Below are 23,422 nucleotides of genomic sequence, written 5' to 3' on the forward strand. Positions count from 1 at the left end.
CCGTATAATAACCGTATTTTATCATGTCTTCCTATCTGGTTGGGCAGTAAGTATTGTTTGGTTATTCTACACTTTTACTGATTGCCAATTATCGTATTGTCTTCGTAATTATGTAATTATTTTAGATAATTTGATTATTAATGAATGACTATATAAGCATATGAATATGTTAGGAAGTGTTCGTGTGACTTAAATACAGTATTCAATTATACATTAAAGCTGTCTAATATATAATCGCTTACAAATATAAGAAAATCATATAAAAAGTTTTTATTAAATCAAATTAACTTATTGTACTATCATTAACTAAATTTATTAAACCAACAAAGAACTTTAATTAACGTTAATATCCTTACGTATATATATACATTTATAGAGATTTTAATATTAAACTTAGTATCTTATTAAAAAATCCCTAAATATATAAAACATTAGTGATTAATGAAACGACTTCCTCCAGTTAGACTTGTTAAGGTGTTTCAGAAGGAAGTTGTTAGTGGTTAATGGCAACACAACATTATTTTGTAAGTTATGGAGGTTATAGGTCGTCACAACCTTCTTCTTCATCAATAATTATATCTGATAGATCTTAATCAGTATTGTGTAAGTTTTAGTAATTGGTGGAATAGTTTAGAGTTAGTTATGTGTGTTACTGAGAGCCTCAGATGATGTTTGGTTCTTTTAATTCTTATTATTGTTCTTAGTGACTTCTTTATTAAATGGAAATAATTTTTAAGATAATTGTTTACATGTATTGGCCAACAGCATCACTGAAATATGTTTGATTTTTGTAAGAATGAATGTTACAAAAAAATTATGACTACAGGGTGTGTCATAAGTTGCCTACCAGGGAAGAAAGTAATTTAAATTTATGGTAATTCCTCAAAGACAACGGAAGCTTCCACTGGGGTTAGCTCATACCAACTACTGTAGGTGGTTATAGCTTTTTGTGTAATACTGTACAACAAGGTCTAGGTTAGCTTTGGTGTTATTATCGTTTTGGTCATCCAGCGAATTTTAGGTTAGGTTAGGTTAGGGTGAATTTATATTTTTCTGGTGTTTTTTGATGTTTTGAATGATTCTGATCTTCATTTCTACCACAAATTAGTTTTTTTTTTGTGATTTCCCTACTGGATGGATGACCGAAACAATAATTTTACCTTGGGTTTTAGTTGACCTTGTGGTGCTGTGGTAGCCTTCCCTGTTACCACCCAGAGGTCTCAGGTCCACTTATATATATGGAGTGTTGAGGTTTACGTAAAAATATCGTTTCCGTCATCCACATAAAAAACATCAGAAAAACATAATTTCAACCTAACCTAACCTAACCTTACAGAAGCAACGCGTCGTAGAATTGTCTAAACTACTGATTCTAAATCTTAAAATCCTTAAATTCGCTGGATGGTCGAAACGATAATAATACCAAGATTTATATAAATATATTTTATTGGGTGTCGTATACTGTAGCGTGTGTTGATGGCAATAAGAATTCCTGCATTATCTAACAGAACTTTATATGTTGAAGATTCAATTCATGCCATAATGGTAATAGGTTTTCTTATGCTTTTATGGTGATTTGAATGAATATGACCTTTATTTCCAGCGCTAATGCTTATTTCTGGAGATATAATCCCTTTAATTTATATTTCATAAATTTTGAATGACTTGAGTTAACACGGCAACACAATGATATAATCCCTTTAATTTATATTTCAGAAGTTTTGAAAGACAGGAGTTAACACGGCAACACAATGAAGTCATTTTTGAGTCTTGGTATTGGGAAATCATCTGCCATTCTCGAGGCTCCCAAACCTGCGAGTGGTATTCTGCCTCACCAGGAGGAAGAGAGTCTAGCGTACCTCTGGGTGGAGCTTACCAAGTGAGTCTCACCAACCAATTTAATTTTTATTACTTCACCAGTTATCAGCTTATTAATGTTTGTGTCTTTGTAAACTTTCTATTATTTTAGGCCACAGTAAATTCTTAAGTGAATCCTTAGAATATATTAAAAGTTTTTGATTAAGTTATCGATGAGTAACCTAACCTAACAAAATCTGTTTAATCATGAGGTGAAATTAGCAAGGGGGTTTCTTACCTGTAATATCCATGAGAGAGAGAGAGATTCCTTCCTTCCTTCCTTCCTTCCTTCCTATCCAATATTCGTGAGCTGTGATGTTTTCCCTCTCCTTCAGATCCGAGGCCGGCTGTTGCAAGATCTTAAGTGAGGTGCGGAACTATGGGGAAGCTGTTAAAGATACACAGGAGGCAGAGGAGAAGTTGCTGAAAGACTTGGGCGCCTCCGGTCTGGCAGCAGTCTCCCCACAGATGCAACAGGCGACCGATGAGTACCTGTCTGTGGTCATGGAGGTGCGTACACTGACACACACACACACACACACACATAAATGACTTGAAAGATTAGAAGGTAATTGTATTTATTCTGAGATAACATTAATAGTGTATGTGTGTGTGTGTGTGTGTGTGTGTGTGTGTGTGTGTGTGTGTGAGAGAGAGAGAACTGTGGGGTGTTGTGTCTAAAATAGGGGGGAGGGGTTAGAGAAAAGTTAACCTAACCAAAATTGTGACTTTTTTATGCTATATTATGGTTCCCTTCTTTCAGTTATACTTTATCCTGCTTTCATTTATTAGATCCTTCTTTCATCTATATTTAACCCTTCTTTCGTTTACATCAGATGAAGGCTAAGAGTGAAGAGACGAGCTCAGTAGTACAGCAGGTGATGGGTGACCCGGTGAAGCAATACCACGCACTGTATGAACCTCTAGATGCTCTCCGTAGACGGCGAGACGCTCAGCTGGTCGTCGTCCAGAAGTGCCAAGATAAACTGGATCGATTGAAGTTAAAGGTTAGGAATTTTTTTTAGGGAAGTTATGGGTTAGGTTAGGGGAAGTTTAGAGTTTGGGTTGATTTTTAGGGTTATTTTAGGAATTTTAAAAGGTTAGGGATGCTTTTAAGGTTATTTTAAGGAAGTTAAGGGATAGGTTAGGGGAAGTTAGGGGTTTGGGTTGATTTTTAGGGTTATTTTAGGAATGTTAAAAGGTTAGGGCTGCTTTTAAGGTTATTTTAGGGAAGTTTAGGGTTAGGTTAGGGGAAGTTAAGGGTTTGGGTTGATTTTAAGGTTATTTGGGGGGAAGTTAAAGGTTAGAATTGATATTTTCTGTGTGTGTATTTGAAAAAGAAAAGTTAGGGACACTATTTAGGTCATTTTAAGTGTTAGATGTAATGGGACTTTTTTGGGGGGGTTATGTTATGTATTATAGGGACATCAATGGAGTTTTTCATTACGATACAGTACAGTACATACCCCAGTACTTGCCCACAGTGTGTAACAGAGACATGTACGACCATTCAACTGGCTTATGAACAGGTGGTGAAGAGGATAAAGTAAAGTAAAATAAAGTAATAAGTAAAGTAAAGTAAGGTACAGTAAAGTAAAGTAAGGTACAGTAAAGTAAAGTAAGGTACAGTAAAGTAAAGTAAGGAAAAATAAAATCAAGTTAAGTAAAGTAAAAGTGATATTTAAGAACACTTTATTAGAACACCTTTCATTTACAACATTCAGATTGGCTAAAAAATTTTGTTCCCATCTACGTACAGTATATGAAAGTTAGGTCTGACTGTACAGGAGTTGTATCCTAGACTGTATAAATATGAAGAGAGAATTACTGTATTAATTTATTGGTGACAGTGGATTCCATTTGGCATGGGAGGTTATAGAGGACAGTGGTGATACAGTACACTTTATATTAAACCTTCGACACATAAGGAGGCAGCCTGGCCACCATTACAATCATCTGGGTGAACCTTTAGGGCCTCGGGATTGAACCAGTGACTCAGGATAGGAAACTAGTGCTGTGTCCACTCACCTGCTGTATTAATTTACTTGTATGAAAGATTATTTAGCAACATCCATTTTAAGTTGTTTTATTTTGTTCCAGGGTAAGCGTACCACCGATGTGATAGTGGAGAGAGACAGTGCACAGCGCCAACTGAAGGAAATAAATGGACAGTTACTCACCGAGGCCAAGAAATTCCACTCCATGCGGCAGCCGTTGTTACAGCCGTGCATCCAAGCCTACATCCAGACCCTGGTATGTGAGGCATCTTGTTGTATGTCTTTTACATGGCTTGATTATCTTATTCTGGTGCTATAAACGCCTCGACATCCTCACCTTCCTGTCATCTCACTCAAGCTCACTGATCCAAACCTTTGAGTTCCTGGTGTTGCTCTCCTGGTGTTATAAATCTCTCGTTGACGTGCGAGATAGTGTTGGCTGTACAGTAGTTATAAAACAATAGACAAAACTAAAGAACTTTGTTGGTAGAGAATATATTTTGTTTCTGCCATTTAGATTCCTTCATCTTACTTTATTTTCATGTTAATATTTCACCTAGTGTTTGGTAATAGTTAAACATGTATAATAGACTATAAATAAAACCTGACACACCATTTTAACAGTTGTCTCTGCCCCTCAGGTTGACTACTACGGCACAGCAAACTCTCTCTTCAGCAACTTTATCCAGACCAGCCGGGGAGCTCACCAGATCAAAGACGCCGAGTATGAGGCAACGATGGGAGACCACTTGAGGAAAATTAAATCCCTCAAAATTGTAGCTACTTAAAAAAAGAGTCATAAGGTAAAATAGACATAGGGTATTTTTAGTAGTTGTAGTGTAGGTATATGATGATGATGTATTTATTATGTAGTTTAATCCTGTGTTCAGTAGGATATCTGAGGAGTGCCATTGTTTTTGCCGTTCGTAGTTGCCTCGTTTTAATCACCACGTGCAAATGGTGTCGAGAGCAAGATCTTGCAGCAGTCTCAGTTATACAGTCCCACCCACAAGATACTGAATTATCCCCATCAGTTACTTCTGTTTGGTGCTGCCTGGCTGACTTGGAGAGGTAGGGAAATATGGGATGGGGCTGTACATTATACTTCATCTGTTCCATATCTCAGGTTCTATGATATATACTTAAGCAGGTATTGAGTTGTCTTTCTTATGTCAAATGAAACATAGTCTAACCTAACCTAACCCAACCCAACCCAACCCAACCCAACCCAACCCAACCCAACCCAACCCAACCCAACCCAACCCAACCCAACCCAACCCAACCCAACCCAAATAATTCTTAAAAATTCACGGGTAGAATTTTGATTTGTGATTGTTAATGGCACCCTGACGCTAGGACCTGATGAGAAATAGAGTACCACTGTATAAAGAGGGAACAGTGTAAAGGTCGATATAATAATTTATTTGTCAGTTACAGAAAGGTGAATTATGTGATAGTGATAAAGATACCATTCTTGATACCATTATGTGGACTGAGTAAATAAGATCTCATAATCATAAAAATGTGTGTGTGATGCATTGTGGCCATGAGACTGCTAGGTAAAGTGTACTGAAGAAAGGTATGTATAGTCTTAGTATAGTATAGTCTGAGCTTCCATTCGTGGCTCTTCCATTACACGATACCTCCCACTGGCAGATGGACTTGAATCCATTAATGTTGACGACTAATGGAAAATCATGCAAGGTAAACTCCTCCAGTGATAGGCCTTCAGTGATAGGCCTCCAGTGATTGGCCTCCAGTGATAGGCCTTCAGTGATAGGCCTTTCCTGTTATCAAATTATTGTATTGTGTGGTCCAGCGTACATCTGACCTTGTGTTACATCAGACAAGGGTCAGTGTGGGGGAATGAACTCAGGCCAACCCACTGTCACTGACTGTCGAATTGATTTTTTTTAATAGCCAGAACTAACAAAGGGAAAATTATATTCCCTTTCAAGGCTCAGAAAATATTTCAAGAATTTGTATTATTATGTACAGCATATAATAGTTAATTTAGTTTAATGCTCCAAATTTTCTTAACATTGCAAGTGAACTTTGTGAACAGCTCATATAAAGTCCACGCACACCACACGCACACCACAGCCACACACACACTACACCTCACACACACACACACACACACACACCTTTTCACGTCTCTTCACATACACTCTGATGTTAGTGACTTATCAGTGATGAAGGTCAGAATAATGAAAGACCAAGACATATTTACATACTTGACTATATTCATCTCTCAACACATGGTCATTATGAGATGAGGTTATGAGGATACCACAGGGATCATGTAGAATATTATTGTAGTGAGTATGAATAGTAGTAGTAATAGTAGGAGTAGTACAGGTAGTAATAGTATGATTGAAGGGCCATGTCCAAAAACTAATACCATAGATTAATTAATTTTGAGGTGTTAATTACAGGTGACCAAAGGAATTAGTAGTTGAGTAATATCTTAAGAGTTTGGTTGATTTATTTTTCTTTGTTTATTATTATGGTGGTCATCTCTGTGAAGGATAGAACCCCCCGGTGCTGTTATTGTTACGTGATCACACCGCAAAAATCACATGACCTACAGCACCGTGCGTAATAGTGGATGTTGTACCGACGATATTCCAAAAATGCGTTGAAAGTAAAGAATTGTATAAGTTTTATGCGTCAAATGTGTTGCCATTTTGTGTAAAGAAGATTTAAGCGTCGAATAGTTTTTTTAGTCCTCAAGGTACAGGATAGTACAGGATTGCTTATGCTCAACTTACCGACAGATCAGATGAACATTAGGAACCCCTCGCTTGATGATGACACACCTTAACACTCAACGGGGGGTTTGGTTAGGTTAGCATTTGGGTGTTTAATCATCAGGTGAAATAAGTGGGGGTGCCTGACACACACACACACACACACACACACACACATACACACACACACACACACACACATACTCTCTCTCTCTCTCTCTCTCTCTCTCTCTCTCTCTCTCTCTCTCTTTCTCTTTTTTATTTTATCTTTCTTCCATTTTAATTATAACTTCCCACCCATTGGCATCTGTTAACCCTCCTCTCTACTCACTCAAGTTATATGTCCCAGTTTTACTGTATTAGTTTACTTTCATCGTCAATGTTTTACGGCCATTTTCCACACTTGCTCGGGTTAGCTGGGATTAACTGATGACACCTCTCTATGGTGCACAGTCTCATGTGGTCTCTCTTCATCAGGGTCTTAGCTCTTAATATCATTCTTGCCCTGCCCCTACCTCTCCTCTCCTCTCCTCTACAGTGCACTCATACCCAGCTGCCCTCTTAGCTCAGAATAGGGCCTCCAGTCTTACAGTGTATAGTAATTTCCTTCTACTGGTCTTGAACACCCCATCTCCACTGAGCCTTTCCTCTTCACACCAACTAAACTATCGAGGCAGAAGATAAACAAGAATATATTACACATTCCTGCCATTCCATAATACAAGAACTATGAATGAGAAGACCAGAATTAATTGTGTGATTTAACCCTTAACCAGCAGCTATGGATTCCTTACTCTGCAGAATTTAAATATAATGAACATGAAACATCCACTGGTGATGGCAGCCACCCTCACAGCTAACTTCCACTGGTGATGGCTGCCACCCTCACAGCTAACTTCCACTGGTGATGGCTGCCACCCTCACAGCTAACATCCACTGGTGATGGCTGCTACCCTCACAGCTAACATCCACTGGTGATGGCTGCCACCCTCACAGCTAACATCCACTGGTGATGGCTGCCACCCTCACAGCTAACTTCCACTGGTGATGGCTGCCACCCTCACAGCTAACTTCCACTGGTGATGGCTGCTGTTTAAGGGTTAATTCAATCACATTCTAATATTTCACTGTGATTCCTAAGTACTGTATATTATTGTATATGAATAAATTGCTATATTTTGTTGGCCTTTTTCTCAACTGTTGAATGGTGTTTGATTTGTGTACCAGGAAGTCTTCTGATGTGAATGCTGTGGAGTACAATACAATGAATGTATACACATTGTTTATACTGAGAAAGTTGTGTGTCAGGTGTGTCTCCCCCGTCCTATACAGTACTGTACAGATATAGGAAAACAAAAGGTAGAGAAACAAATATTATATAAAAACAGATTTATTCACTAATAGTGCATTTTGTTAAGAAGAGAGAATTATAGAAAAAAAAACAGAGCTAACAGGACGTGAGATTAATTAAGGCTTTCAGAATCTTGACTTTCCGTCCACCATATTGACCACTGGCGGATAGCAGGTTATGATTTTGAACACCTCAATTTTTCTCTTCTTTTTTTTTACAGTAGTATGTAAAACCCTATTAACAATACTTATGTACAAATATATACAGAAAAAAATTATATGCTTACATGACTAACAATAACTTATGCTTTGTTGTACAGTAACAAAGCTTAATGCCTTGAGGAATAGTTTGTGTATCAGATAAAACATTCATTAACTTTTGAACATCGGTCATAAATCCTAGCAAAAAATTCCTAACATTTCACAAGGATTAGAATTTTAACAAGTAAACAATTTTCAGGCAAGACACATTGTATACACATAAACAACACACACACACATACTGTACTGGAAATAAGAGATCAAATGTTTGCTTTTTATAGTCATATGCATAGTGAGTTGAGGCATAGTACTCGAACGCTTTAAAAAAAAGACAGACTATACTGTACGTTCCATTACAGACAGACCCCATACATGCTGAGTAATATAGGGTGTCCTTATCATATCATCCGACCCATTTTAAAGCTTAATAACCTCGGAAATATTATAGACAGAATATGATGGTTTTATTATACTTGATTAGCATTATACCTCGAAAACATTATAGGTAAAATACTCTAGATTTATTATACACGAGGAACAACTCGTAAGTCTTCCCTTGTCCTAGTAAACTGTGTTGCGTTCATAATACTTCTGAAGTTATTAAGGTTTATAACAGGTCTGATAATTTTGGACATCCGGTACATTTCACTTCTCATGTACAAATCACATATGTTTTACTTAAGTCACTAGTTACTAGTGACCATAGTACCTACAGTGAAACCTCCATATAACGGACATTATGGGAGAGGGTATAGGAGTCCATTATATGTGAAACCTCCATATAACGAACTACAGGTACTGTATGCGAGGGAGGATACGGTAGTTCGTTATGTGTGACTTTATCCATTAAATCTTCGGTCCTTAAGATGGAAGCCTCACTGTAATAACAACATGCACACCAACAAAGTCAATGGTTATAATCACAGAGGCACTGTTTATCATACTCTTTTAAAACTTGGGGCAGTGAGAGAGAGAGAGAGAGAGAGATGCAACTGGCAGTTTATGGGCTCTTTGAGGGGTAGTTTATATTCCAGTTAACAAAAGGTATACCAACATGGCTTTTACAGGGATAGTCTACACATAGTCTACACTTCAGGTAACAAAAGGTATACCAACATGGCTTTTACAGGGATAGTCTACACATAGTCTACACTTCAGGTAACAAAAGGTATACCAACATGGCTTTTACAGGGATAGTCTACACATAGTCTACACTTCAGGTAGCAAAAGATATACCAACATGGCTTTTACAGGGATAGTCTACACATAGTCTACACTTCAGGTAACAAGGTATATCACCATGAATTTTGTGTTTCAATTGACTATTTTAGGGAAAGAAATGTCAAAACACTATTGAAAATTCCCTAAATTTTCCCTTGCCATTCCTAAAAATTCCTTAAATTATCCCCTGCCATCATTATCCAAGTCATTCTCCGTAGCCTCTAAATGCACTGCCAAGATTACAGTATTGCCTAACGGTATCTCTCGTCAATTCTGCCTTTTGTCAAGATCGTTAACAAGCCACGAAGACGTCATGATGTAATATCCACAATGTAGCCTTAACAATTTGTAATCCTGTAATAATTAGCAGTTTTTCCTGTTCTTACTGTTAACAAAGATTTTAATGTACACTAGCCAGAAATTTCTCAACACAAATCTGAAAAAATGAACGAAGAAACTGAAACCATTCCCAGATGACAATCCCCATTCTAACATCTATCGTGCCCAGGTGTTCGAGAAGATCTGGCTGACAGTGTACATGCTAAGTAAGAATTATATTTTTGCCTAATTTTATTCAACACCAGAGGAGGAAATACAGTATTGTATATTTTTGTATCTACTGTATTTTGTTCCCTCATTCAACATCAGAAAAAAACTGTTGTATATTTTTGTATCCCTGAACAATGTTACTTACGGCCAACAAACTCCTGTACTGTAAATGGTAGAGACAAGTAACAGTTTATTGGTGACAATTTATTAATAAGATTTTAGTATTAATTTATATAAGAAATTTGACATCAAGAGAGTAAAATGACGATATAAACAGAGATAAACTTTAGCATTAAATTAACAAGACTCATTTGGTTTATGCCTTAAGCAGGAGTGTTATGAAAAGTGTGAGAATGAGAGTCATTGGTTGGGTGAGGGCGGTGTAGGTGGCGCCACTCTCTTGGTAACCCTGGCTTCTAGCTCCTGCCACTCGAGGTCTTATGACGTTGGGGCTCACCGGTAAATCACCATCTGAACCGTCTGGAGGAAAGGTGGTCACAATAGTCAAACATTTTATGGCGTACTTCCGACAACGTACAGTACGGTACGTTGGTTTACACGCCAGCAATACACGGACGTCCCTTGACTTACGTGGGGGTGTTTTAGAACGAACCCATTTGTAAATCAAGCGACGCCAGTACACTGTAATATGATGCTTACAAAGACAATATAATATGGAGGTGTAAATACAGGCATCGCTCGATTATAAGGGATATATTTATTAATGGTTTCTGAACGGAATCCATGCGTAAATCGAACGGTACCTGTACAATACTAATCTAAACGGCATATACTGTATTAGTAGTAGTAGATAGAATGGTATAGGTTAGCATCTAGCTGCTGCCAGTAGTTTTGAGGAAGCCAAAGTTTTGTTAAAGGCCTCGTTAAGGAGCTTTGTATTAAACCATCATTACCAATATGAATCTATACTAAACTGTTCTCTATATACTGTATAAACTTGTACTACAAAAAGGATTATGCTGTAGAAACATCATTAGTTATTATTAAGTATATATAGTACTGTTTGTATTAGTCCCTGTAATAGTGTATTGTTGTACAGCATTTATCACATTAGTAGTAGAACTGTTAATAGAGGCAGGACAGGAAGACGGTAAAATAGTTCTCGGTCAAAGAAAATAGTGACTTTGGTTTACTGTATAAAAAACTAGTGAGAGTTCTATCATTCCTTAAGGCCACTATTGTGACTTCCATCGTTGAAGCAGAAGCAAGTAGGTAATGGGTAGAGCAGCACTCGTGAGGAGGGTTGTTGTTGGTGAGAATGGCATACCCATTTCACAAGACATGGGGAGAGGGAGGGGTTGGGTTGGTAGGCTGCCGCAACCGTCTGGCCCACGGTAGCTGCACTATCGGGTGACGCTCCGCTCTTGTTCGGTATCTGTCACACAAGACGACACTGTTACCTCATTCTGTAACCGATTCCAGAGCTTCATGCCACCAAGTACAGACTGGCACAGTACAGGCAAGCTGACCAAGCATGCAAGCCACACGACTGCTGTAGTACCACTGAAGGTACTTGGGAGATGCAGGTGTTGTATGACTGGAGGATGCTGACCTTATTTCCTACCCAGAGTGTGGTAAGCTTCCTGTTGAGGGAAGACCCACGTCACCACCACACAGAGGCTCTCAAACAACAAACATGCAATACACAGTCAATATATATATACTGCTACACAAAATTATTTCAACTGGAAAATCAAAATAATCAATGCGGTAATCTTGAACTGTCACGAATATTGCTGTAATCTATGTTTGCTACTTGAGCTCGGAATTATGTGAAAGATGTTTTACAGGTCTACCAATACTTGAAGGAAACAACATGAAGAGAGTGAGAGAGCACTCCAGTACTGTACAATACAAACTACATTCTGTCAATACACTACAGTGCTTCATTTACGATACACTACCAGTTACTGATCGAGTTTTATGCACACACACACACACATGGACGACATCATACGATCAGGAGTGATATTAGTACACATGGCGTGCTACATTACATTACAGTTTACAGACATGATACAATTCAAACACTAAGTTTGAGAGCCTCTTCATATTACTGTTGTCAACATGACCACAAACAGAACAAAATCAAAGCTGGATTTTGTACAGTTGCTGGATGTTGGATCATATGAAGTAAATAAGCTTCCTTATTGGAGTGAGGCAAAAATGATTGACAAGAATACTGTATAAAGGTAACAAGTACTTAAAACTTCTTATATGTCTGTAGCTTAAGATGGCCAAAGACATGAGCAGGAGCCAGCAATGACAACTAATTTTCTGCATAAAAACATGCTTCAGTAATGATCAACTACTAATTTAGCAGGAGTAATGACTGACTGTACTGTGGTGATAAAATATACGTTGGGAACTACAGTAGTTGTCCAGAAAGCTACATCATACCTCAGTATTACAGTGTATTAAGTCATGGTGCACTAACACAACAGATGCAGTTTACTGGAAGTGAAAGTGAAACCACTCCTATAAGCCTGATGGCCTGTTAGGGGCAGTACAGGTACAGCACACTATACAGTACTAAGACCTTGATACACAAGGTGGCATTGTAACTGCACCACTTGACCACTTTCACTTCCCCTAATTGTAAAGTTGGGTCCCCATTCACAGCTGGGAGTGCTGAAGACAGGAGGCAGCACTCTATCAACTTGCTGGTGTGCTGCTTCGGTCAAAGTCTTCACTATGTTTTATTCATTGGTGCAAATGTGAGATGCATAACAGTGAAACTCATAATGCAGTGCAGTACACTACAAGTACGCGACGTGGGACAAATGGCGGAACAAACGATAAACAGGACAAGCACTTGTAGAGGGCAACACAACACAGCGTCACTCAAATAAAATACTAGACTAAGAAAACAACATTGGCAACGAGAAGCAAGGAAGCACAGGAGACAACATATTGTTAGCAAATAATGAGGTGAAGGTAAGGAGGTTTCCATGCAATAACAATAACACAAAAAAGAAACTAAACACTGCTTCTTAATTGATGACTTTCCCCTCCCATTTTCTTTTGTTTCCATTAATGGTATAAACTTTACACCCATGAGGGCAGCAGTTAGGGAAACATCAAAGTTCTGTTGTACATTTGAGAAAACTATCTCATCCAAACACCAAATAACACATAGCTAAAACTATGGTACAGTATTAATATTAATTTTCTGGTCACATAAAGAAGCAGTGTTTAATTATCTTGTGAGTTCAGACTAACAAGCAGTAGTAAGCATGCACTCTACTAACGAGTATTAGTAAACACTTTAGTCCAAACTAATATTGTATTGAAGCATGTAATAATTAATACAAGTAATATGACAGGAACACAGCACAATAAAGTACAGCAATATCAGTAGGTAATAATACTATATGTAAGAGGAATAAAACAAGTTCCATCAATAACAGACAGTGATAACAGCCACACAATAGCTATGTTAACAAAATTGAGCATCAAAATAAAAACTTTATAAAAGTTAATGTATACAGTATGAAGCTTTCAATGAAAGTTTTCAGAACAGAATTTTATGATTATGATAACTTTGTACTCACCAACGTCAAAGCTATCGTCCTCGTTGTCTCCATCTCTCGCTGCCGCTGGTGGCATGATGTCTGCTCGGTCATTCTGGATATCATGTTGCATCTGTGGAAGAGCAACAGAATTAACTCCATGTCTGTTGCTAATATTATAATGAAACACCTTATATTGCACTTACTGGATTTGGAAACAGAGATCAGTTTTTGAGGTAGATGTTTAACAATGGTGGTACAGTACCTGAGAGCCTGAGGCAGGGCAGCCGAACCACCAGTAGCCTGCTGGGCGAGGGAACTCTGGGGAAGCTGTGTCTATACGGAAGGCTCACAAGCGCCAGTACTGTCCATCCTGTTTGGAAAAAAAAATATTAGTTTAAAAATATTTTCTATATACTTTATGTTTATATTCAAAGTACTGTATAATATAATTTGATATAACATACAGTATATGTTTACCAGAAAGTATCTCAGAAAGACCCCATTTAGAATGACTTGTATAGCAGTACCTTAAAGAAGTACGTGTATCCATTAGAGTATTGAAGGCCATCAATATTGTTAGGAAGACCTTCCCAGTTAGATATATCCTTGGGGTAGCTCTCTTTTACGGGAGGTCGCTGAGCAGGGTCAAAGCGCCAGTACTCCGAACCCTGTTGAAGGAAATTAATATTAATTCTTACAAAATAATTCATCGTCAGTTATTAATATATCACGGCTGTATAGAAGTGAGGTCTGTACGTTAATACAGTATACAATTTAATCCATAATACTACATACTGCTGGATACACACCTAGACGTTGATGTTATAATGTTGCTACAGCGCTTCAACAAGTAAGGTTTTTAAGCGCATAACAATTTTAGTAATAACAAAAGCCATCAACAATTATAAATCATAAGAAACAGAACTTTATATATACAAACCTTAAAGAAGTATATTTTGCCATTTCCAGACCACACAAAAGCTGCATTGATATTGTTAGGGATTCCAGAAAAGCCCTTTTGGATATCCTTAGGGTAGTCTGCGTCTCTCTTCAGACCTGAGTAGCGCCAGTACTGGTTTCCCTGAAAAGTAATCACCAACACTGAGTAACAGAACAACGAATGATCTTGGAGGGAAAGATTGATATACTATAAGAACAGGATCGTATAGGAGGTCAGGAATGATCAGGAGGCATCAGAAATAGGTGAGATTAGGGAAGGATAGACCAAGTCAGAATGGGTCAGGAATGGTCAAGAGGCATCAGAAATAGGTGAGATTAGGGAAGGATAGACCAAGTCAGAATGGGTCAGGAATGGTCAAGAGGCATCATAAATAGGTGAGATTAGGGAAGGATAGACCAAGTCAGAATGGGTCAGGAATGGTCAAGAGGCATCAGAAATAGGTGAGATTAGGGAAGGATAGACCAAGTCAGAATGGGTCAGGAATGATCAGGAGGCATCAGAATAGGTTAGGTCAGGATATGTCAGATAAGGATAAGTTAGATCAGTATAAGTCAGAAATATCAGTACATCCCCTTATGAAAGATCATTTTACGTCTTACTTTCTGTAACACAACTCTTATTATAACCCGATGGATGCCTATACACTATTAAGTATTAACTACACGATGACTCACCTTGAAGAAGTAAGTCTTGCCATTGGTCCAGGTGAAGGCAGCATCAAGGTTAGATGGTAGACCCTGCCAGCCTTCTGAAATTAGCTTGGGGTAACCGGGTGCAATTCCATCGTCGATGAGCTTCCAGTACTGAGATCCTGAAATTGACGGCAAGAATTATTAAAATAATAAAATAAATCACGAGTTATATATATACCGTGTATAGGAAATAACAATTGATGTGTGTAAGCTTGTAGTCGGTGACTTACCCTTGAACACGTACGTCTCCTTGTCAGGCAAGGTGACAATAACATCAATAGATGAATCCTTGCAGAGAGAGGACTCGCTTGGTGAAGAGCCTCCACTACCACTATCTGAAGCACTGGGTGTAGGGGGTCGCTGTGTTGGAGGGGTAGGCCGGGTAGTCTTCTTCCCGTACAGTGCCTGAAATAGGAATCCTCATTTGAATTGTGCCGTGGACTGCAGCTAGTTTATTGTGCATCACATTCTCATCCTGCGAGTTGTAGTGCAATAAGTATTGCAGTAGAGCTCAATGGATGTGATAATCCAGTTTGTGATTTAATTATGCAGATAATTGCCATAGTTTGTTGTTAGAGATACAGTATTAATTCCTCATCTTTGGTATTATTGTGAAGTCTAGTTACTGCCATGATTGGTATTAGGAGTGTAGACTGTCAGGTCAGGTCAACTCACCTGGATGCCTGTTATGTCATCCTCGTCCATAGTGAACTTAGACTTATAACCTCGGTAGAAGGGAGCCATGAGAGCCTTATTTTCATCAGAGTGGGATAGGCCGAGGGAATGACCAAACTCGTGCGCTGCTACCTGGAACAAGTTTGTGCCTGGAAATAACAAGATCAAAGGTCAGACACCATATCTTTGTGCGATAGATACATTGTTTGTATAGACTGTCAGGTTAACTAAACACAAGGTACTGTACAGGATAGATACAACAGTGGAAGGAGAGCTGGAGAGAATGGTAAGTGGATGACAGCAACAGAGGGAGATGGTCGGGAGGACTGACAGGTAGAAGGAGATTATTGTCATTATATTCACATTAAAATTGCAAAAGACCGTCAACAAAGCAATGTACATATAGTTACTCACCTCTGTAAGACTTAATGGTCCAAGCCTCAGTGTCATCAAAGTGAGCATCACCGCCATAGATGGGGAAGTAAGCGTGGGCCAGTGTACCTCCGGGACCATCGAAGGGGTCGCCATCACCGTGCTCTCCTCGCTCAAAACGAACCTCAATGTGAACCTTGCCAGTAGACACGGCCCTAAATGCCAAATCAGTCACATCTGCCCAGACCTGAAAGTGGGAGGGTAAATATTCTGTCAGTTATAATCAGTGGAATATTTTGTTCTACATAAAAGAGTTTATAGAAATTTACTTTATTCCAGAAATCAAAATAACTTCAGATAGTTAGTTTGTAAAATTTTTTTATTCATAAGTACAAAATAATACAACACATCTCATACCTGGAATGCGCTCTCAATCTCTCTGTCAACGTCGTTCCTCAGAAGACCTTTAGGGTACTTGGTGATCCTGTAAGTGATTTCCTTGACACGCCATCTTGAGCCTGTTGAAACCACGAAGCATTAGAATCATTGCTGAGATTAAAGGTTCATTTTGTATATTTTATATGTGTGGACTTTCCTTATATACTTTATACTTTACTCTGTACTTGTCTCGGCTTCTTCAGTCAGTTTCTACACTCCTCCTGCATCACTCTTCCTTACCATTTCCTCACTTAATCCCTTCACTATAGGGACGCTACTTTTAATATTTTATTCGGCTAACAACAGACAATTTTATTCAGCTTAGAGGGGATCCTGTACACAAGAGGTATGGATATTACAATTCTGTACTGTACACAATATTGTACATGGTTGGAGACTACTGATCTGAGCTACCCAGTACAGTACAGTATTAGGAAGTTAACATAGATCACACACACATTACTGTATAGCTCACACCTGCTTTCCCTAAAATAGTTTTGGCAAAGCGTTGGTGACAACCTCGTTCCATTCATCTTTTCTGAGTTACCCCATAAACTCCCCTAAGAGCTTTACCAAAGATAGAATATTACCGTATTTATAGTCTATGGAGTAAAGTAAATCTACGAGTATACTGTATATTTGTATAGCAAGACTCGTGGACTTTGAGGATACGTACGGCACTTTTTGTGTAGTTGTTCCATTATTTTACGTACATGTACCGTACATTACAGCATTACATAAATTTCCTGAACAGTTTTCCTGCTATTGTCATTATTATGAAGGCCATATGTAAATCTAAATTATTTATACTGTACATTTAAGGTACCTGTATAATTTAAAGTTGAATACTGTATAATAATGTTATCAAGTGTGAGAGTACCAAACACGGCCGTTTTTTTCCGGGTACTCCCGTATCCACCTGTACTAACGCTGGACAATAATGATCATAAGAAAGTAACAAACAGACACTGACCTTGCAGAGCATAACGCTTCTTTCTGGCATTGGCACCGAAGCCAATCTTATCTTTCACACCACAACGAGGAGTGTTCATCATCTCAATGGTCTCGTCGTCCAACTCTCCTGTCTGATCTAGCCCAGCAAATGCCTGTATGTAACAGATAAAGGAATATGAGGTGAGGTGATGGGAGAAAAACACTGATAGTTAGTTAGTCTTTAATGTACAGGTGTAGAGGCAAAGGTTGACACTGTACAGTATTGTACTATAATATTACAACTTGCTGACAATACAAAAGATTATGATTATTTTTGGAATTATTGTTTGATTGTGCAGATAAATAAACACAAACACACACACACTAACCTGGAATTCCATGATAGAATCTCTCACAGTCTCCCCAGAGATAAGTGATCCTGATTCAGGGTTGGTAACTTTAGGATCCATGTAACCAAACCTGGTCAAGTACAGCTGTGGGAAGAAACAAACTCGTTATTTATATATTATACAAAATATAACCCTAATGATAGCTTTGTTATGGGGATATATAACTATTTTAAATAATTTTTCAACGGTACAAGAATGATTTTTGTGATGGTTATATGATAATCTATTTACCGTAATATAACTATCGCCTGTGAGTAAAAATATCTTTATGTTATTTAGGTTTGATTATAAGTTGAGAAACCTATGATTGGGTAACAGGCTGATCAGTGACGAGAAGGATAAAGTAGACTAACATTGGTACGAGGGTGAGGCAGTCTGTGCAGTACTACCGTGTAATGTATTATTCACAACCAGATCAATACCGTACCTAGGAGCGGTGGTACAGTACTAACTACCTGCACCAGTGTAGTAGTAATAATAGCTGGCTAGTTATTCAAAAGTACATACAAATATATGATACAGTACAGAATTCAAGTGTACTGTATGTTAGTCTTATCAAATACGAAAATTACGTATATATCCTGCCCTTGTCTTTCACTCTACTGTAACTATGAAAAACCCATATAATGACTTGTTACCTTGGAATCTGTTGAATGGGTGGATATAAGGCAACATCTAGGTACTGTATTAAAGTCTAGGGAACCTTTACTGTATATAATTGCTGAGGACTAAGTCTGAGTAATTATATCTGGCAAATGAAAGTTTAGGTCGGTAGTATCAGTAATTACAGGTACTTACCGAAGTAGCTCGGTAATTATGGTAATACTGAAGGTTAGGAGATGAAAAATAAACGCTGGTAATTATATTATCAAAACAGCAAAAAATATATTAAATTTCGTGTTTGACCAGTAGTAAAATATGCAGAGAAATATTTTTATGAAGTGTTATTTGAGTGTGAATTATGAAACGATATTTGTGAGGGAAGCTTAAGAAAGTTAGTTCTTGGCGGGAACTTTCAGGATTAAGTTAAGTAAGTCGCTCTAAACATTATAGAAGTCCTTTTCATATTCATTATTAATAATTCAAGAACTATAGGTTGGTTTAAGTAATGTTATGGATTTTATCTCCTAATTGATATTTAATGACCACATATTATCAAGGTAGTCAAGAGCAATTTATAAGCTATTTTTATACGTTATGTTTGTCCTAGGTGGAGATATCTGGTGTATAATAAAGGTTTATCAATAATTTGTTTGGTTCACGGTAAACACAGTGGAAACAGATGTCAAAATGTTTGGAGACCGTCAGCCATGTGGGTCGTATAATACCAGGGCCGGGCCTGGCATGTTTACAAGCTCACACGGTCTGTTCTCCGTTAAGCTGACAAGAAGAGATATGTACACTGTTGCGACTATGTGTGTATAGCTTTCTTTACTTTTAATATTAAGCTTAGTTTCCCCGAGTTAAGGTATTCAAGCTGAGTTTCCCTGAGTTAAAATGTTCCAGCTGAGTTTCCCCGACCAAGCTTTTTTTTTTACCTATCGATATTTTAACGTTATCTTTCTATAAATGATGACAGAGAATACATAATGCCACTACAGCTAGTTGGGGGATCCAAAATTGCCACACTCGGAAATGTACACGAGAGAGGTAGAATTGATCGTATGGGCGTCGTGTGTGTGATGGCTCCTGGTCTAGTTTTTTGATACTTCCTGCGTTTGTGGCGTGACAGTTTTTCTTTTGTTTTTCTTTTTATAAACAATTCTCGTGTCATTCCTGGTATATTTTCGTTGATTTAATGTAAAAATAATAGTATTTCATTAAGTTTAAGAATGTCTATTTATCTAACATGCTGATTAAACAAATTAACTCGAAATGAGGGGTGGGGATAAGTTACGTTTGGTTAAGTTAGGTTATTTAATCAATTGAAATAAGCTGGGTTCCTATTATTCATGAGAACCAAAATATAGTAAAAGCGGTGACTGAATTAATGTAATTTTAGCTCTGATTAATGTAATTTTATTTTGTATTGTGGAAATCTTACAATACTAATCAGGATTATTTTCTCATTCAACAGAAGTCCTGATGGCGCTCAACCAAACGACGCGAGACTCACTTGTGACCTCCAGCACCTACGTCACACCACCGGACACAGGTGAGGCACACCTACTTGATAAGAGCTTGTTTACCCTTACCATGGCACCACCTGGTTACTGTTGGCCGCGCCATCTGGGTGACCTTTAACACAAGTACCCTACCATAACACCTCTGATCCCTTAACACAACAAAATTCGAGGTTGCTGATGTTATAATGTATTACAACGTCTCAACAACGTATACTCGATTCGTTATAAGAAGCCCCCTGAAAGATTACTGTAGTGGTCCATTTCTTTGTACAGAAGATGGTTTTTCCCAAGAGGCTTTGCTTGTTTGTAGTACAGTACAGATTGAGTGAATGAGTTACCAAGTGAAAATGCAGCCTGTCTTTGCTTTAACCTAACCTAACCCACACCGAGATAAAAGCTATGGAGGAAGTGTGAGGTGGATCTGGTGAAGCGAAGTGGCAACCAATGAACCACTGAAGAGGAAGTGCACAAGAATATTGATGCGTTTCCGCTCGAGTGAGGCGCCTTTGTGGTCAGTGGTCACACATACACGACCTTATAATTAAAAACAAAGATATCTATTGGTGTATGTAATTATTCTACCTTCCTTTGGTCACGTGTTAAAACTCCTAAAGGTATATAGTTTTTCTTTTAAATTTGTCTTTGTTAAAATTTGTGAGGCATACAGTATATTGTTCTTAGTTCACGTTTAATTTTTATTCCAACTTTCAATAATTCTCGTAAATACACAGGACGTTACCTTCACAATGTTAAGGTTTTTATTTTCTGTAAATGATGTGGTTATATTTTTATCGAACTGTAGTCATGTGTGTGTATGTTGAACTAATCACATTCACGGGTTGGGATGTGGTTGCGTGGTTTAAGTACTTCCGGGGCGTAGCGTGTATATGCACAATAGATTAGCACAAACCACTAAGAAATTTAGATAATGTATATACTGCCATATTTTAAACTTATAAAGAAAAAACTTTTTCTCTCGTTCAAAATTTCTCTGGTGTGTGTGTGTGTGTGTGTGTGTGTGTGTGTGTGTGTGTGTGTGTGTGTGTGTGTGTGTCAGTCCCCATTAAGGAATTCCGTGTCGTGAATGTCAACCGAGGAGGCAGGCGTGACCTTGACGTGGTCTGTGAAGGTCATTGACAAAACCATAGATTATGTACTGGCAATAAATACTTCCTCAGTGTGTATGTATGTATGTATGTATGTATGTATGTATGTATGTATGTATGTGTACCAGTTGTCACCTTGTGTTTTTGTCTTCAGATGATAGTTTAGCCTTGTCTTGGCGAGGTGTGGTTGGTTACTTTAGATGATAATATTATGGCTGGTAAGACAAAGAACTTCACCAGGTGTTATTGCCTGTATGTATGTATGTATGTATGTATGTATGTATGTATGTAGTGTATAAAGCACTCCATATGATTATAAGACCAGAAGATTATTAATACTCATTTACGAAGATCCTCAGCGAAGTGGTTAACTGTATGTGATAAGTTAATAGACTAGGTTAGAGGGCGGGAAGGAGGAGGAAGCGACTGTTGCCGTTAGTTTAGGGTGTAACTTCCCTAACCCCCTTTCCTTCCCCTGGTTCTTTGTGTCGACGTTCACCTGTTATATGCAGCATCATATCTCATCTCACCTGTTCTTACCTGTGTTGATTAGCTTCTCTTATGGCGGCTACAGTTAGATACGGTTTTATATGTGTTTTGTAATAGAGGGTAAATATTATTATACCGTACACAGTCTGTTATAGCTTGAGATACTGTAGTCTGTTAGCTTTATATACCGTACAGTAGCTTTATATACCACACTGTTATAGCTTGAAATACCAGTCTGTTAGCTTTATATACCATACATTCTGTTAGCTTTAAGTACCAGTCTGTTAGCTTTATATACCATACAGTCTGTTAGCTCTTAGTAACATAGTCTGCTAGCTTTGTTATTAATGCGCAAACAGTTATTTTAGGTGTTATTAATGGTCTGTTATCTTACACGTTCCTCTATGGTTAACAGTACTGGGAATATCATGTGTGAGGTAATGTTTCCGTTCTCCGTGTAATTAGTCGCTTAATAGCCTCGTTTAGTAGTTAATTACATGTATGAGTGTGAAGAATGTTAAACTTATCGTGTGAGAGAGAGGGTGCTGAACTCTCAAAAGTATAATGAATTTAATAACACAAGTATGTATTTATTTTAGGTTCGTTTGCCATATTTTTTTTTACTCATAACGTTGCCAATATTTCCGTGTTACCATTTGACATATTTCCGCGTTGCCACTAGACATTTCTGCGTTGCCATTTGGGTATATTTCACCGTTGCTAGTACAGTAAGTAAAAGCAACAGGAAGAGCAAGTTGGTTTGACACATTTATATTACATTTCCTACCTCACTCGTTCTATGTCTCCCAAGATGACTCAGCTGATAGTGGGGGGGGGGATGGAACCGGTATTCACAGCCGGGGCGGAGGAAGTTGAGTTAAATAGTGATCGTTTGGGAAGTTGGTCTGGAGAAATGAACCTAACAGATTGGTCACTTGATATATATTTTACTGGAATTTAGGGAATATTTACGTATTAGAGTTAATTGTATAGAGATTTGTATAAAAATAAAAAAATTATACCCGCGAGCGCTCTGTAGGATGATGACTGTACATTTCTGGTAACTCATGTCGTCATAGTTGAGTCATGACGTCATCAACTAATCGTAAATGTTGTCAACCGGAAACTAATCGAGAGAGAGTGTGGGTGAATGTTTTATTTGTTGAGTAAGTTTTGTGTGGTGGTGGTGGTGGTGTGGTAGGTTCCGGCGGGGTATGGATGATAAGAGTATTGATAAGTGTGTTTACAATGTTTGGTCTTAGCGAAGTGTGTATGTAATGTAATAGATTGATCACACACACACACACACACACACACTTGATACACCAATACGTTCATCACTCACCCTCAAGTTACAGGGTCGAGTGGAGTGTGTGGTCTTTGTGAGGTTAAGTAGTTTTAACCTTGTCACTGCCTCACTGGGTTCCTAGAAAGGGAGTGTGGACCATCTCTGTTTCCCCCCCCCAGGCCAGAATAGCTGTCTGGTGTGTTAATTCTACGTCCGGTGGTTTAAACTGTGTTAACCTTGTGTTGGGTGGGTGAGAATGTGTTAAATATTATGCTGGGTGATTTAAATTGTGTTAAACCTAATGCTGAGTGGTTTAAATTGTGTTAAACCTAATGGTGGGTGGTTTAAATTGTGTTAAATCTAATGGTGGGTGGTTTAAATTGTGTTAAATCTAATGGTGGGTGGTTT

General features: G+C 38.1%; 2 protein-coding genes across 4 annotated transcripts in view; one reads left to right on the forward strand and one right to left on the reverse strand.

Moving 5' to 3' along the window:
* Window positions 1-403: 403 nt before the first annotated feature.
* LOC121869563 lies at window positions 404-20,567 on the forward strand. Of its 3 annotated transcripts, none has more exons than XM_042370962.1 (7): window positions 404-524; window positions 1,717-1,879; window positions 2,193-2,367; window positions 2,694-2,864; window positions 3,958-4,110; window positions 4,496-4,657; window positions 20,083-20,567. In XM_042370962.1, the coding sequence occupies exons 2-6, from the start codon at window positions 1,752-1,754 to the stop codon at window positions 4,640-4,642; spliced, it is 774 nt and encodes a 257-aa protein (XP_042226896.1). In that variant the 5' UTR covers window positions 404-524; window positions 1,717-1,751; the 3' UTR covers window positions 4,643-4,657; window positions 20,083-20,567. The 3 variants fall into 3 exon arrangements, with proteins under 3 accessions (XP_042226896.1, XP_042226895.1, XP_042226894.1); XM_042370961.1 differs by lacking the exon at window positions 20,083-20,567 and adding an exon at window positions 7,409-7,787; XM_042370960.1 differs by lacking the exon at window positions 20,083-20,567 and adding an exon at window positions 7,409-7,787 and having other exon boundaries at window positions 480-603.
* LOC121869561 (matrix metalloproteinase-16-like) overlaps window positions 7,982-23,422 on the reverse strand; it is a 29,554-nt gene continuing 14,113 nt past the window's right edge. Inside the window, exons 2-13 of the mRNA XM_042370957.1 lie at window positions 17,985-18,089; window positions 17,636-17,768; window positions 16,642-16,742; window positions 16,267-16,471; window positions 15,853-16,001; window positions 15,408-15,582; window positions 15,160-15,296; window positions 14,465-14,605; window positions 14,052-14,192; window positions 13,787-13,894; window positions 13,564-13,654; window positions 7,982-10,468 (exon numbers count right to left, since the gene is read on the reverse strand). Of these exons, the coding sequence (XP_042226891.1) occupies window positions 13,871-13,894; window positions 14,052-14,192; window positions 14,465-14,605; window positions 15,160-15,296; window positions 15,408-15,582; window positions 15,853-16,001; window positions 16,267-16,471; window positions 16,642-16,742; window positions 17,636-17,768; window positions 17,985-18,089 (1,311 nt within the window). The 3' untranslated portion in view covers window positions 7,982-10,468; window positions 13,564-13,654; window positions 13,787-13,870. The remainder of the gene's footprint in view (window positions 10,469-13,563; window positions 13,655-13,786; window positions 13,895-14,051; window positions 14,193-14,464; window positions 14,606-15,159; window positions 15,297-15,407; window positions 15,583-15,852; window positions 16,002-16,266; window positions 16,472-16,641; window positions 16,743-17,635; window positions 17,769-17,984; window positions 18,090-23,422) is intronic.

This window comes from Homarus americanus, unplaced genomic scaffold (genome assembly GCF_018991925.1).
Source record: "Homarus americanus isolate GMGI-L3 unplaced genomic scaffold, GMGI_Hamer_2.0 scaffold23578, whole genome shotgun sequence".
Classification (NCBI taxonomy): Eukaryota; Metazoa; Arthropoda; class Malacostraca; order Decapoda; family Nephropidae; genus Homarus; species Homarus americanus.

Coding starts and splice junctions, on each gene's coding strand:
- LOC121869563 (XM_042370962.1), top strand. CDS start 1,752: ATGAAGTCATTTTTGAGTCTTGGTATTGGGAAATCATCTGCCATTCTC. Junction 1,880..2,192: donor CTCTGGGTGGAGCTTACCAA/GTGAGTCTCACC, acceptor CCTCTCCTTCAG/ATCCGAGGCCGGCTGTTGCA. Junction 4,111..4,495: donor AAGCCTACATCCAGACCCTG/GTATGTGAGGCA, acceptor TCTGCCCCTCAG/GTTGACTACTACGGCACAGC.